The sequence below is a fragment of the Bombus pyrosoma genome, linkage group LG10 (genome assembly GCF_014825855.1).
Source record: "Bombus pyrosoma isolate SC7728 linkage group LG10, ASM1482585v1, whole genome shotgun sequence".
NCBI lineage: Eukaryota > Metazoa > Arthropoda > Insecta > Hymenoptera > Apidae > Bombus > Bombus pyrosoma.
In genome coordinates this window covers 5404047-5418178 of record NC_057779.1, presented here as the reverse complement: position 1 = coordinate 5418178, position 14132 = coordinate 5404047, and the positions used below count along the sequence as shown (strand labels likewise).

The 14132-nt window shown below is 38.1% G+C and overlaps 1 protein-coding gene across 2 annotated transcripts in view; it reads right to left on the bottom strand.

Moving 5' to 3' along the window:
- The window catches only part of LOC122571548 (B-cell lymphoma/leukemia 11A-like), a 47262-nt gene that overhangs the window by 12846 nt on the left and 20284 nt on the right, over positions 1-14132 (bottom strand). For both annotated transcript variants that reach the window (XM_043735430.1, XM_043735429.1), the window contains exon 2: positions 6793-7245. In XM_043735430.1, the coding sequence (XP_043591365.1) occupies positions 6793-7245 (453 nt within the window). The remainder of the gene's footprint in view (positions 1-6792; positions 7246-14132) is intronic.

Genomic DNA, 14132 nt, shown 5'->3' with positions numbered 1-14132 from the left:
TGTCCAACCGCAAACGTCAAGAATGGACCACGGTGCCCATTAACTCTCTCGTCTGGCAAACAAACGAAAGAAAAGAATCTCGAAGCGAGAACGTTGTGTTCTTCTGTTTGAAATAACAACATTTCCAAAGAGCGCGCGTGCCAAAAATATTGCTCTTCTTCGAATGTTTGCGCGTTATTGCGTTCAGCTTCATCTGCCAAACATGGTACAGTTCAAGAAAGAAACGAAAAGAAAAGGCAAAGTGAGGACGCGTTTATCTTGGCAGTCTGAAACGTTGCTGCTGTTACTTTCTCGTCTTCGACTGTGACACTTTAATTGTCTTCGTTAAACCTTCGCCGCCAGGAAGAAGACAAATGAAGTTTGTAGTGAGCTTTTTAACGTGTCTTTGTTCAAGAAGATTGGCAAGGGCATGAGAATAAAGGGTTGAGAAAAAATTAAAAACCGAAAGAAGGTCGCGTAAAATGGAAACTTACTAACCCTTTATACTTTGATAACTCGCGTGAATGGACCAACGATTTAAGTAGCTCCTTCCAATGAAATTTTTTGCGACCAAGGATTTGTTTCAAAACGAGAAAGATTACAAGTTAGTAGCTTTCTTCATTTTTCTGCTTCATATGGGTTGAAGCAATACGATACAGTACAGTGTAGTGCGAAGGATTAGACAGGCATGACTTCGTAAAAATTTTCAAGGAGGTTTCTTCGAAAAATTGATGACCTTTTTACTGTAAAGAATAAAGACAATGTCTATAAGATTCACATGGTATATAGAATATTAATCAACAACTTAACAACAACGACTACGATAACTTGATTAGATACGAGTTAATTTAATTTCGATCAACCAGTTAAAATTGTCATCTAATTAAAATTCAATCGAAAACCATCGCGCAAACCCAACAAAACCAGCAAAAGGATTCGAACACCTTGAAACTGAATGTTGGAGGCAGAAGTCGTCGCGAGTAACGACGACGAAAAGTAGAGGAAAAATCCTTAAAAAATCTGGTAAAAAAGCACGAAGAGAGGGTAAAAAGCGAAGACTGTCGCGCGTATTGGCACTGTCGCTACAGTGTATCACTTTTATGTCGTCCTCGTTGACTTCCTTCCTTGCGGGGGTGAGAAAGCAGGGAAGAAAGAAGGGAACGGAAGGGCTGCAGGAGCTCGAAACCCTGAGATACAACCAATTCGCAAGCAATTCTCGTCGCGCCTCGGGCGGTCCACGAAGACGAGCTAGCACGAGGATGACAGAGAAAGAGAAACGAGCATAAAGCGAAATAGAAAGAGATGGAAGAGGTTCAAAAAGGGGACGCGCGAAGGAAGCATAAAGAACCACCGTTGGAAAAAGCTCGGCCACGAACGAGAATTAATATTCCAGACAAACGTGACAGATAGATCAAATCTGCATCTCACCGGGAACACCAGTGTCAATTTCGACGGATTATCGCTGCTTGTCTCGGTTCCTCCTCTTCATCCCTCATGCCAAACTTTCGTTTTTCCCTGTAACGTCAATCTCGATCTCCTTACGTCTCTGTTTCTCAATAGACAACCGCGAGAAGATTTTTTTTCGCCCTCTGTATTGGTTTCAGAGTCGCTGATCTTCTTGGTCGGTAGAAAGTTTGTATTTATGAACATATTTTTATAGTATATTTTTGCCAAGTCCGTGAAAGTGAATGGAAGTCCTTTAAAAAAAATAACTTTTGGTAGCTTCTATCGTGGAATCTGAACAATAAACAATGTAAACGCCACAAATGATGACAAATAATATATGTTTGTTAGATTTTGTTATATTTTTTGTGTATTGTCAATTATCAGCATGAAATTGACTACTTTTTTACTTTTTTTGTTAGAAGATCAGCGAAAATTAAGCGGAAGTCTACAAGTTTTAAAACTCTCCGAGGTTTCATATTATAAAACATGTTTGCAAGATCATTCAAAGCTTCGATAAACGAAAAATTCCAAAATTGCTGATTCATGTAATATTCTATAACACTATTATATCATCAAACCTACTTATACCGAGCAAGCAACCTCAACATCTTACTCCTTCGAGAACCAAACTACGTTAAACCCTTTCACCGCAAAGGGTTCAACACATCTTCCACTTATTCCAGCTAAAATATTATGTCAAAAGATACAGTTGCCATTTTCACTCATGAACGAACTTCATCAAAAAACTAAATAAAAGGCAGATGATCCGGAGTCTAAAGTCTAGAGGGCTCCATTTCCGCCTCACTTCGTTTCTGTCGATCGTCTCCGATTCAGGTTACTTTACCTAGAGACAAACTACGAACTAGGTACACCGTGATGTCGCAGATCGACCGGTTCGCTCACATTTACGCATATTATCCCACGAATTCACACATACGTATTCGCGTGCGTGCTCGTGCAGCATTGGCTCGTGCGGACCACGTGGCCAGACAATAGGACGATTCTAATTGGGCTTTTGGACGTGGCCGGTCGATGACAAAAAAACTGGGCAAAAAAGGCGACGAAAGGGGCTTATCCAGGAGAACAAGTCCAACGTGGACGCGGTGTTGGGGGATGAGCACCAGGATGGGGTTAACGCTCTTTCTCCGCGTACCTAGCAGAAAAGGGGGACCGGGGATGCTTCAGCGAGTTTCACGGACCGTGATGAAATTTTAAAGAGACACACCGGTGCGCTCGCGCCGGATCAACAAGCTGTTGCGTAATTATTATCGTTTGCATTAATCAAGCGGTGGCCGCGGTTTGCCCGCGATGGAGGATCAACCCTTCGAGTGTGAAAAATCTTCGAATACGAAGGGATGACAGCGAAACGGGGGTAAACACCTATTTGGACGGCTGGGTTGAGATCTTCCAATGAGGTTTCATGGTGTTCGGACAAGTTTGATGATGTTTGATGATGTTTAATCACGTGTTACTGCCGTTTGTATCAATTGGTTTAACGTGTAGCGAATGTTTAACTCTAGAAGAGCTAGTTGAGTCACTTTGGATTTCTAGCAAATATAATTATTCCTAAATGTTTAATTTTTGAAAAAGGATAAGAGCGCTTCTATGTTTCGTTAGAAATTATGGCAGATTATTATTGTTTGTGATTATAGCGATTATTTTTGAAGTATAGCGAAATATATTCAAGATAAATATTGGGATAAAGAAACTGGTATTTTTATTTAAATATGTATACAGGTAGGATGAAAGTAATTTAATGTGGAATTGTGGTTGCTTGAGTTAATTAGAATTATGTATCACTGGAATCTGAGTCTGAGGTAATAACGTATAATGTATTATACATCTGATTGTGAGTAGCTAATAACTGTAATATATTAATGATAATTAATAACGTTTTGCATTTTAATAAGCATAGATATAAAGGTATATAAAGGATTCCTGAATGCAGTTAGCATTATTTGTTATTAGCTTTTTCGAACAAGTGAACTATTATAGGGTTACATTATTGCTAATGGACATTGCTATTCATTTATTCTGTTATTCATATCATGAAAAAATAATCATTCGTTTTTAATTGGTATCGTTGGGTCATAGGTTACCATAATAATTTATGCTAGGTTCGTGTTAAATTACTTAATCTTACAGTATAAAGATTACTAATAATATTTATCGCGTAAAATGTGAAATTATATAAAATAACCTATAAAATCTAAGCCTACCATAAATTAAATTATTTTAATTATTTGTAACAATTAATGATTTATAATTCAACGATGCTACTTCAAAACTAACGCGAAAGATCTAATTGTGATTCTTTCTATTAAATACAATACAGTTTATTGCACGAAACAGCAATCACATGGAAGCTTATCTCATTTTAAACAACTCGACTTCAAGCGTTTGTATTGAATTAATTCCTTGCTTAATGATATTTTAATTGCTGTAGAAACGTGTCAGACGACAAGTTATTTATCATTACTAATTAACAATTCTCAATTTGAAGAATGGAAACAGTATTAGCGTTCGAATTAAATTGCACAATTTATATCACAAGTGACATTTGATCTTATTAAAACAGGAGTTAAATATTTCAATAAAGTACTTGGTTCGAAACAGTGTAATAAGATCAAAAGTAATATAACAGATCTGTTTCTGCAACTTTTCGTAGCTTCAATGGAACGCTTAGTGATCTCAAACTTTTAATCAGTAGTGTACATATAAATCAACGTTGTTTCATCGATGGTAATCGTTCCAATCGAACGATTATTCCGCCAATACCCTGTCATCCACGACTTTCCTATAATCGTCGCTTTTCGAACGGGACACAATTAAGATGGAACGATTCTTAAGTCTTAAGGAATGGCCGGATCATTCCGGAGCGAGCGTGATAATATTTGCAAAAGCGAAAACACGCTAATTGTAAGAAAGAGAGCAGAGGAACGACCAGCGATTCTCATTGAATACCATTACCGGGATCCGTCTTTCCTCTCTTTCGTTTCCACCCTCTCTGTCTTTATTTCTGCGATGCAAAACAGCCGGCCGCGGCAATTTGCACAGGTAAGCACCGAGTTAAGAATCTCAAAGGCTGTGCTTTCAATTCATCAGGGGCGTCGGGCCGCATGAATTTCGTTCGAGGTCGTCGCCGTGTCTTTGAAGTTAATCGGAGTAAACCGTCGCGATCCTGGTGTCGATTCGTCCCTACGAGTGGGTGCGAAATTGAAACCCTCCCTTTTATATGGCTGTCATTCAGTCATCGAACGTGCCTATTTTTGAAACAAATTTCGAAGAAACTAGCGCATCACGATATTATGAATGGAAACTTGAAAATTGGCGAGATTGACTGATAGCCAGCTAAAGAGTTTATTTTTCGCGTTTTAAGTGTATACCTTAGATTAGTAAAAGATACGAATCGAACGCACTACCTTTGTGGTTTGATTTTTCAGGTGCAAGAGATTCTTGAGAATTATTAAATTACATAACATAACGACGATACTGTGGTAATAATAATCCTACGAAATGATATGTAAGATAACACTGAACTTTATGAAAATTGAACACAGTGGTGATATTTTTTATTCATCCAGTGAATATTTTTACAACTTTTATCTTCATGATTTATACAAAGTTTCACGAGAAATATTTATGTTCCGTTTTTCAGACAAAATTATAGTTCGCAACTGTTTGTTAATATTTCTATCCTAAATACGAGTAATTCTGAATCGAATAATCGAGATGAATTTACAAAGACTGTATCTATATATGAAAACATGCTACGAAATTTTATTTCTTTATATTTCAGCTACAATTTTTACAACCACGAGTATTATTTGCATCGATTGGATAAAAGTCGCGTGGACTGTCGACCATCGAACGGTCGATCTGTCATCTGCGCAGTGAAATTCTGGTTTTGGATCCGCTGGTCGAGGGGGCGAGAAAGAAAGAAAGAGAAAAAGGGAGTTTTAAAGTACAGTTACGGGCTGCCATGTGATGTCGATCGCGGTTCAACGAGCATGGACAATACCGCGGTAGATTCGATTTTTGAATTTAAAGAGCCCGCTCGGGGATTGGGGTGAACCTGCCCCCATAGCCTCTCCCCTGCCCCTCATGGCCCTCTTTTTTATCGGTGGCCGCATTGTCGAAAAGTTCAACGTGCGAATGTCCACGCTGGTTTTCAATCATGGTCCACGATGAAAAGTCGTAATTAATTTTATTTTCAAAACTTGCCGCCAGTCTGATTTCGGTTTCGAGTGCCGCCGAGGGAATCATAGAACCGTCACGCTGCAGGATAGGGCAAAGTTTGTAGACATCCATCTGGATGATTGAAAAATCTCAATGGTTTATTAAATATTAAAGAATAAAGGACAGGAATCCTACGTAGTATCTTAGGATAGTTTCAAAAATTTATGACTTCACTCTGTTTTTTTAAGGACAAGCAATTATGGCAGTAGATTTGTAATTGAAAACATGACAGAGGAGAGTCGGTAGCTTATTGTTATCGAGTTAGCTATTGAATTGTTTGCAAATTAAATCATTAAAATTGCTAATTTCAAGAATATCTATGTCGTTTTTTAAATCGGAAAGTAAATAATAAATCGGAATTTTATTGTGTTGTTATATTAAACAGATTTCTGAATCGAATTTAACGTAATTTGTTACTTATTCTATCGGAAATGTCGGCTCGGGAGCTGTATAGAGTACGAAGAGCATTTGTTGCCGGAACAGACGCGTTTTATTTATAGAGGCTACCTTGACTCGGAAGACCCAACGCAGAACTGAAAGCGGAATATGCGAAAACATCGTGAGGCATCTTTAGTAACGCGTATATCGTTGAGATCTACTTGATACCGCGAGTCCAATGTCAGCTCTACTTATGTTTGAAGAATATTTCTGATAACTTATATCAGTATATCATAAAGGTTTAAAGACCGTAAAAACGTCAGTATAGCTCTACGTATGATTAAAGTTCTATTTAAAAATAACATGCTTTATGTGCACGAACTTAAAACTCTTAAAATCTACCAATATATTCTTTCAATCCTACATTGTTCCAGGATACTATTCCGAATAAAATTTTTCATTTTATCTCTTTTCATCCCCATTTCTTGGAACCTGCCTGGAACCTGCTTGGAACCTGGAGAACCTGTATTTCAATTTTTCTGAGCGAAATAATCAATCAAAAACTACTTTCTAATCATAACTTAACAATTTTCTGACGAATACTCCCTTTCTAATCTTCAATACTTTCCAATACGCCTTATTCTTACGTATTTTAAATTAGAATTTTAACTTTCTGTGTTAAAATCACCCGATTCCCCTCATAATTCACCTAATACCGAACAAATGAACAAATCTCAGGGACGTACTCACCAGAATTGACCGTATTGGTGTCCGCGTCCACAGATTCCGTCTTCGGTTTCTTCGGTAGATCCTCCTTGTCTTCGTCGGAAGCTTCTGTCCGTCTTTTAGGTGTCGAGCTAGCGCTTGCTTTCAGCTCGATCGGGCTTCCAGCGTCCGGACCGGACCCTTGAAGCGTCGGAGGACTCTCCAACCTTCCTCCGCCTCTTTTGTTGATGGGCGCCGAAATGCTGGGCACCGAGTTCAATTTCGAGTCCTGGTCGACCGTCTTCAAGGCGAGCGCATCCTCCGGATCGGAGTCTTCCGGCGCCGCAGTCGCCGGTGGACTGTGACAACCTTGAAGAGTGCTGCGACAGTGATTCACCTTGTGTTCGATGAACCGCACGATCTCGCCAAGGGGGTAGGACGCCCTGCATGCCCCACATTGGACGGTGTCTGGGGATGTGGTGCCTTGCGAGGTTTCCGCTGGAAAATTAAAAAATTAAACTTCCTTAATTTGTTTGTCGTCGGTTTCCGAGGCATATTGAGCAGTTAAAAATAGCGGTATAAGGTGTCAAGGGTTCGTAGATTTTTACTCTTCTTAATGAATAGTATAGAGACGTAGAAATTTTAGAAAGTCATTTTTAAACCTGCAATATTAGAGACAATAAAATTCGAAGTGTAATAATGAATGTATCGCCAGTTATTTTCATAATAAATGTCTTTGTACGGTATTGTTTATATGAATATGTAAAACAAAGTTGTGATAAAATTGTCGAATAGAAAGCTTAGGTATTACGTAATGCGCGAAATAATTCTTCAAGATCTCAGTATTTTATTATAAGTTGATTTTTCAAAGTTCGTGTTCCGTGTTTGACAACATTCTGTCCAGTTTTACGCGTCTTACATAAAGTCGCTCACATGTTCCTATGAAACTAAACAGAAGACCCTCTTAAGAATTCGCCCAAAGCTGCAGACACTTTAGATAAAAGGATACTTCAAGTCCTTTCTCTTGAACCTGTGTTTTAGACCACCCAAGAAAATTTCACCATCTTGCAATATTTTATCGTGACGCTTTCACCGTCCACGTTCTGGATGAAAAGTTCATTAAATTTGTTCCGTTACGTTTCCCTTAAAATACGGCTTCTAATCTCTCTCGAACGTATTAAAGTGTGCAAAGATATTCTGATTGCGTTTTGGAATTAGAACTACGGAACGAGATATCATCGATTACCAATCAAGTTAAAAAATCAATGAGGCACTGCTTTCCATATTTTATGACAATAATTGGATTGTAGGAATTATTCTCGTTTTTTATATTTTATTACCTACGATACTTCGTTATCAAATTATATTGCAATGACAAATACCAAACTACAAATTTCTACAACCGTTTTGAAAAATTGCTCTTTTTAGCATAGAATATAATAAAAATAGCCTTATTACAATATGCATCAAGATTTTTACGACTCCTGAAAAATGATGAAAGAGAAAAAAACATCCCCTACACGATAGTTCAACCAATCGTTACCACAAAATCTCACAAAATTCCCACAATTACCGCATGCTTATGCATATAATTGAAGCGCGTTCAATTACAGCGCCAGCTACGCAGGCATCGCGAGCTCAATTTTCATGTAAGGGGTTGAGGGTTGAAATTTGGTTAGCTGAAGGAAAACGCGCGCCGCTGATATAGAGATCTAATTTCCTTCTGTGCGAGTCTTATAATTCACCGTGGTTCGAGGGGCTAAGGTCCCGGGGTCAGCCGCAGACGTAACAATTCACTTTTAAGTGTCCTCCAGCAGACCTCCTGGCAGCATTCCTCGCGGCTCTTCCCCTTGCCTATTGCTTATGCCGCGCTCCATTAACATAGAGATTGGCAGGAGTTTCATGCATCGATCTCTCCCTCGTCGGAGTCAAGTATCCATATCCATCCGAATGGGGCTGCCAGTGCCGCGTAAAAATAAGAAAACCCTCTATCATTGTCTTTCTGACCATTTGTACTTCTACTCTTTCTTCGGATTTAATAGGTGTTTTAATACAGAAAACATTACAACATATAGTTTGATTTGGCTGTGTTGTACAAATACTTCGGATGAGCTTCTTAGCGGACTTCTTTTTATGGGGTTGAAGGTCCATATTTGGGTAGCCTGTGGCTATTCCTTTTGCCCGTTTTCGTAGGTGCGCGGACACCGTTCGATTCTTTCGGGGCGGAGCTCTGATTGACCACTGGCCAGCGCGCAAACGCAGTTCGGATGACCCTGCGTATGTAACATCACCTTTCGTTTGAGTGGGATTGTTAGGTAGTTGCATGGAAAGGTTTCAGCGATGGATTTGTATCACCTTTGCAGTATCTTGATCAAAATTTATCACGCGGCGCTCATTAATCATTTAGACATCATGTAACTTCGTACTTAGTGGCATTGTTGGTCCTGATGGAGGTACTCGTATATCCATCTGTGTTTTAAATATTGAAATACTTACAGTGGGGGAATTTCCCAAATTGCACTTGTTCAGATCGTTTTCTATAATTTTTATTTCGCGATTTCATTATTCTTGCCTGGCTTTAATCAATTCATCCTTGAAAACACTAATTTCTACTTACTTACTGTAAAAGATGAAGGATATAAACAGATGAATTGTTACTCACGAAGAGAACGAGGGAAAACAACGTCAGAATTCGAGCAAGTAAATTTACTTCTAGGTCTTATCATATCTTATACAGCAACACTATCGAGCCTTTTCTCTGAAGAGAAACATTTTCAACACCCCTATAACCGGAAGAATCCATATCTGTTGCCAACAACTATATCCAAATCTTAACCAACATAACCAAATCTATACTGGCACACTTCCTGCGAGGATACAACATTTTAACCATTGCTTCAACATCCCCAACAAAAAGACGCCACCTTAGAACCAACAAAACTAACCATCCACTCAAAAAGATACACCAAAGATACACTTCGACGCAGCAATTATTATGTGTCAGGATCAAAAAAATGTTCAACGGTGAACAGGCTGAAGCAGCAAACACGATTCAACGAAGAGAGACAGAGAGAGAATCTTAAAAGAAACTTGGCGAGCAGGACGAGGAGGGCTGAGAGGAGGTCTAGGATCGAAGGCAGAGAACACAGAGACAGAAGAAGAGAAACGGGACATAGAGAAAACGGGGCCTTGAATGGACTCGGTTCTGGGTCCGTTATTCGCCTACGATTGAAAAGCGCTCGCTTAGAAACAAGAGACGCGCGACCGGTCGTTAACGACAATGGGCTTTTGTTTTTTCGGGGGCAGATGTTGGACCGAAGCTCGGGAGCTGCGGCCGACGGGTAAACTCATGGTTGAAGAGGAAAAGAGAGGAAGAGACTCGTGGTTAGGTTACCTACCCCTCTGTGACGTTCCGACGAAGGTGATCGCGAAGGAGGACTTGGACGACACGTGTCCGCTCCGTCATTCTCTGGTGAATCTCCCTTCGTGCATACACGCACGCGTCACCCTTCTAACCTGTCCGCTAAACCGGTCCAAGAGATACAGCGTACGATACGTATGACGTACATACGTTGTCGTTGTGTATTTATTCATTTGACGGCACGACCCACGGAAATAAAAAGTGAGAAATTACGCGAATGAGTGAAGTACTTGAGATTTTGAAGAATTTATGGAGGAGATAAAGAAAAGTCCTGTTGAGGGTATATAAACACTAGAGATATCGCAGTTTCCTATTTCTAGAACTTCTTTCTACTAAACTTCCATTTTTAAAAGTATCGTTGAATAGTAATCGATTATTGTTTTAAACAAAACACGGAATAATATTTATGTTTAATTAAAAAGCGAAGATATTGGTGAGTAATAGTTCTTGTTAGTGCAGATGGTAATTTTTGCTGATTGATTGCTCAATGGCTGAAAATGACCAGGCTGATCTTTCTCTTAAAGAATAATATTAGGTACAAATTAAAATGAAATTTTCCAAGTACTAAACTAGCGTGATCGTTTAAAGAAATGTTGGGAGTAAAGTGTACATATACATACGTACATTATTAACATAAGGGATGTTTGGAGAAAATGTGGTGTGAAAAGATGGAGTCAGAATGGTTGACGCGTCGTCCTTCAATTCATATATATGCAAAGTACAACTCGACGTGTATATGTATATTTTATCGCTAATATAAAGAGATATCATAGTAAGGAACAGCACTCTATTTCCTCTCTTGTAAAAATTTCGATTCTTCTTTCAATTTGTATACGTTTCATATGTATAAATCATTGAATCAACATAGACATATTTTGTTATATTATTTAATATATATATGTAGTAAGTAAGACGAAATGTACTGTATCGTGGGAGTTATCAAGTATTTCTATAAAAAGGATACAAAATCACATTTAGATTTAAAAAAAAAATTGTTCAGGGCTTGATAAGCGTAAAATTAGGTTTGGAGATGGTAAGATTGGCGGATGGGAGATGAAAGTTTGGTTAGCGGATGGAAGTAGGTGATTTCTCTTTTCCGTAAGATTGTAAAGGGAGGAAAAGAGTTTAAATTGATTTTGTGGGTAGCTTAATAAAAATATAGTCTGAATGTTTCCTGATCTTCAGCGGAATTTATTAAAACGGATAACGTTTAAAGTTACCGTAAACGATAAAAGCAATGTAAACGTTGAATTAACTTTGTTTGCTACATTTAATAAGAATCTCGGTCGAGTAATCCTCGATGTTATATAGAATTTATTAAAAGATCGTGTTCCCTGTATTTCATTTCTCTTAATTATGACAAAATCTTTGTACAATACCTTTCGTATAAATTGTTGGCGTAAAAATATTTCGATCGTTTTGTTAACAAATAACATTTATCTGTTAACTCGGATATACGATTTAATTCATCGTTCAATTTGCCAACTTTTTGAACTTTGATAACTTTCTATTGCAAACATACCAAACTAAATGCGTTTCTTAAATAAAACTTTAACTACACACAGGTTTTTCAAAATATAACATGTTTCGTTAAGTAAAACTAATTCTCACGTCGGTAATTAGCTAGATTCATTATTCCAAATCTATCGCAGTTATCAATCCTAAATTTTAAAAATTCCTGGAACGAAGTTTTTACACTTTCTTTTAAAATATGAATAAATTCACGAATTAAAAAGATGTCCAGATGGAATAGACTTATTTCAGTTCTTATTGATTCGAAAGTTATTTTGCCTCCAATATAGAGAAAAGCTTTTGTTTAATTTCTTGATTCTCGATTCGATTCGATTCTTCCCGATGGCTGACATAAATACGCTAAGAGAAAGCAAGCTTACTGGCCACAAGAGTAAAAGTAACATCCTCCAATAAAAGGATGCCGCGAATAGCTAGGAAAAGATAACATAAAAATGCAATATTGCCCCGCGAATGTAAGTTGGATTGCTTACAAATTGGTCCATACATCCGTAATGCCTCGATCACTGTACCGCGTGTCTCCCTTATTGCGAAGAGACTTCGTAATTTCCATCGACAAATGGAGGGGCAAATGCGTATGGGAATCGCTGCAGGAAACGTCCTGGAGCTTATTAGTTCTTCACATTAATTTTCTTTCGTTTGCCGTTCGAATTAGATGAAACGCTCAACCAAGGGAATCGACTCTACGCGTCGATTAGTCACGACGATCTCCGATATTAAATTCCGAATCGTTTCCTTCGAATAATCTTTTTCATTCTCGAAAAGTTAATCGCTCGATCAAATCTCTACCTTTTACGTTCGCTGATAGTTGAATTTTAAGTGAATTTCAGATAAATAATAATGTCCGAGTGATATTAAATTTCACTATTTTTTGAACTGTCAATTGTTTGGCATTGAACAATTAACATTAATGTTAGTTTTAATTATCAGGTTGATTCAAACATTCATTTCTTGATTCTTGGAACATTTTCTTTTATTCTGATAATAAGTTCTTTTCATTTGCATTTTTCAAAATCGATCTCGATAAATGAAACAACATGTGGAAGAAATTTAATAGACATTTCAATTAGAACACTTGATCCCTTTTCCTCTATAAAAAAAAGGAGGAACGACAGCATTTTCCAATGAGAAAATTTTAGAAGTTTTAAGTTCTTTTCAAATTTGAAAGTATTGCTCGTATTACAGTCATATAATCAAGTAGACACAAGATCGTTCTTCATAAAACATTAAGAAACTTCTAATTCAAACCCCAATCACAGGTCCCAACGCACTCAAAACTGTCCTTAACTATCTTCGAACATATCTATTCGTAACTATCGAGCGACGTTCCTTTATGAGCAATTTCCTGCAGGTTTAATTTCATAAAGAATTACTACACCAGTTCAATTATCTCCGTATTACAGTTTCAAGAAACCAAAAACGGACGACGTCCCACGTAAGAACATAAATTATCGATTCAATCTTCAATCAGTAAAACAGATGTTGATATAAGTACATACAAGAGATAACACTCGTGGAACTTACAAATTTATTCGCATACAACTAACATTTAATTGAACATCCTCCGCGATCAACTATAAATTTACTAAAAATGTTTAAAATCTTAATATCAACACTAACAAACTTGTCGACAAAACAAAACGTTGTCAAAAAGTTGTGCTTGCAATCCTTCTAATTCCAGTAGTAGAAATAAATTTCTGATGTAGTAGTATTCTAAATAAATACTAATCCAAAATCCTCCAAATCTTCAAAACCATTCGTTTCAACGTCAATAATACTTACGCCCAATTTATTCCCAATGTATACACAATAGACATACACTTGACTAAATACTAATCCAAAAATCCACAACTCATTCAAATATCAACAGAACCTTCAAAAAACACCACGTGGCCGATTAAAAACCAGCAGTCATAGCGACTGACCTCCACGGCACAAGTCGCGTATCAGAAATACCACGCGACATGTATTCTTATCGAGACTTTCCAAAACTAACTCCGTCGTCACCGAATTTCAAGAACCAGACGGCTGCAGGTTGGAGCATCTCGGAACGACGTCGATTTCATCGGGACGCGGTTCCATTATCAGCTATGCCTCGCGTCTTTCCGTGCGTGGCTCGATATTCCTGGCGACGTGTGCCAGGAATCCATCGGTTTCTTGATCCGTCTGTATATTTCGCGTTTCCCGATGGATCCTAGCTGCACACGTACGCGCGTCCGTTACCTCGATCGTCGAAGGAAATTGCCGCGACCCAATACTAATGGATAATGGAATTATTGGTTACGGTCGGAGCTCGCCCTGGGGATGATCGTAATTCAATTGCTTCGATGTGTCCTGTGGACGTTTTGACAGGACGGATGTCCTAACAAGGAAACCGCCTCGGGATATCCTCGCGTATATATCTGTATTTCTTCATGTGTTGTGTCGTTTGTAT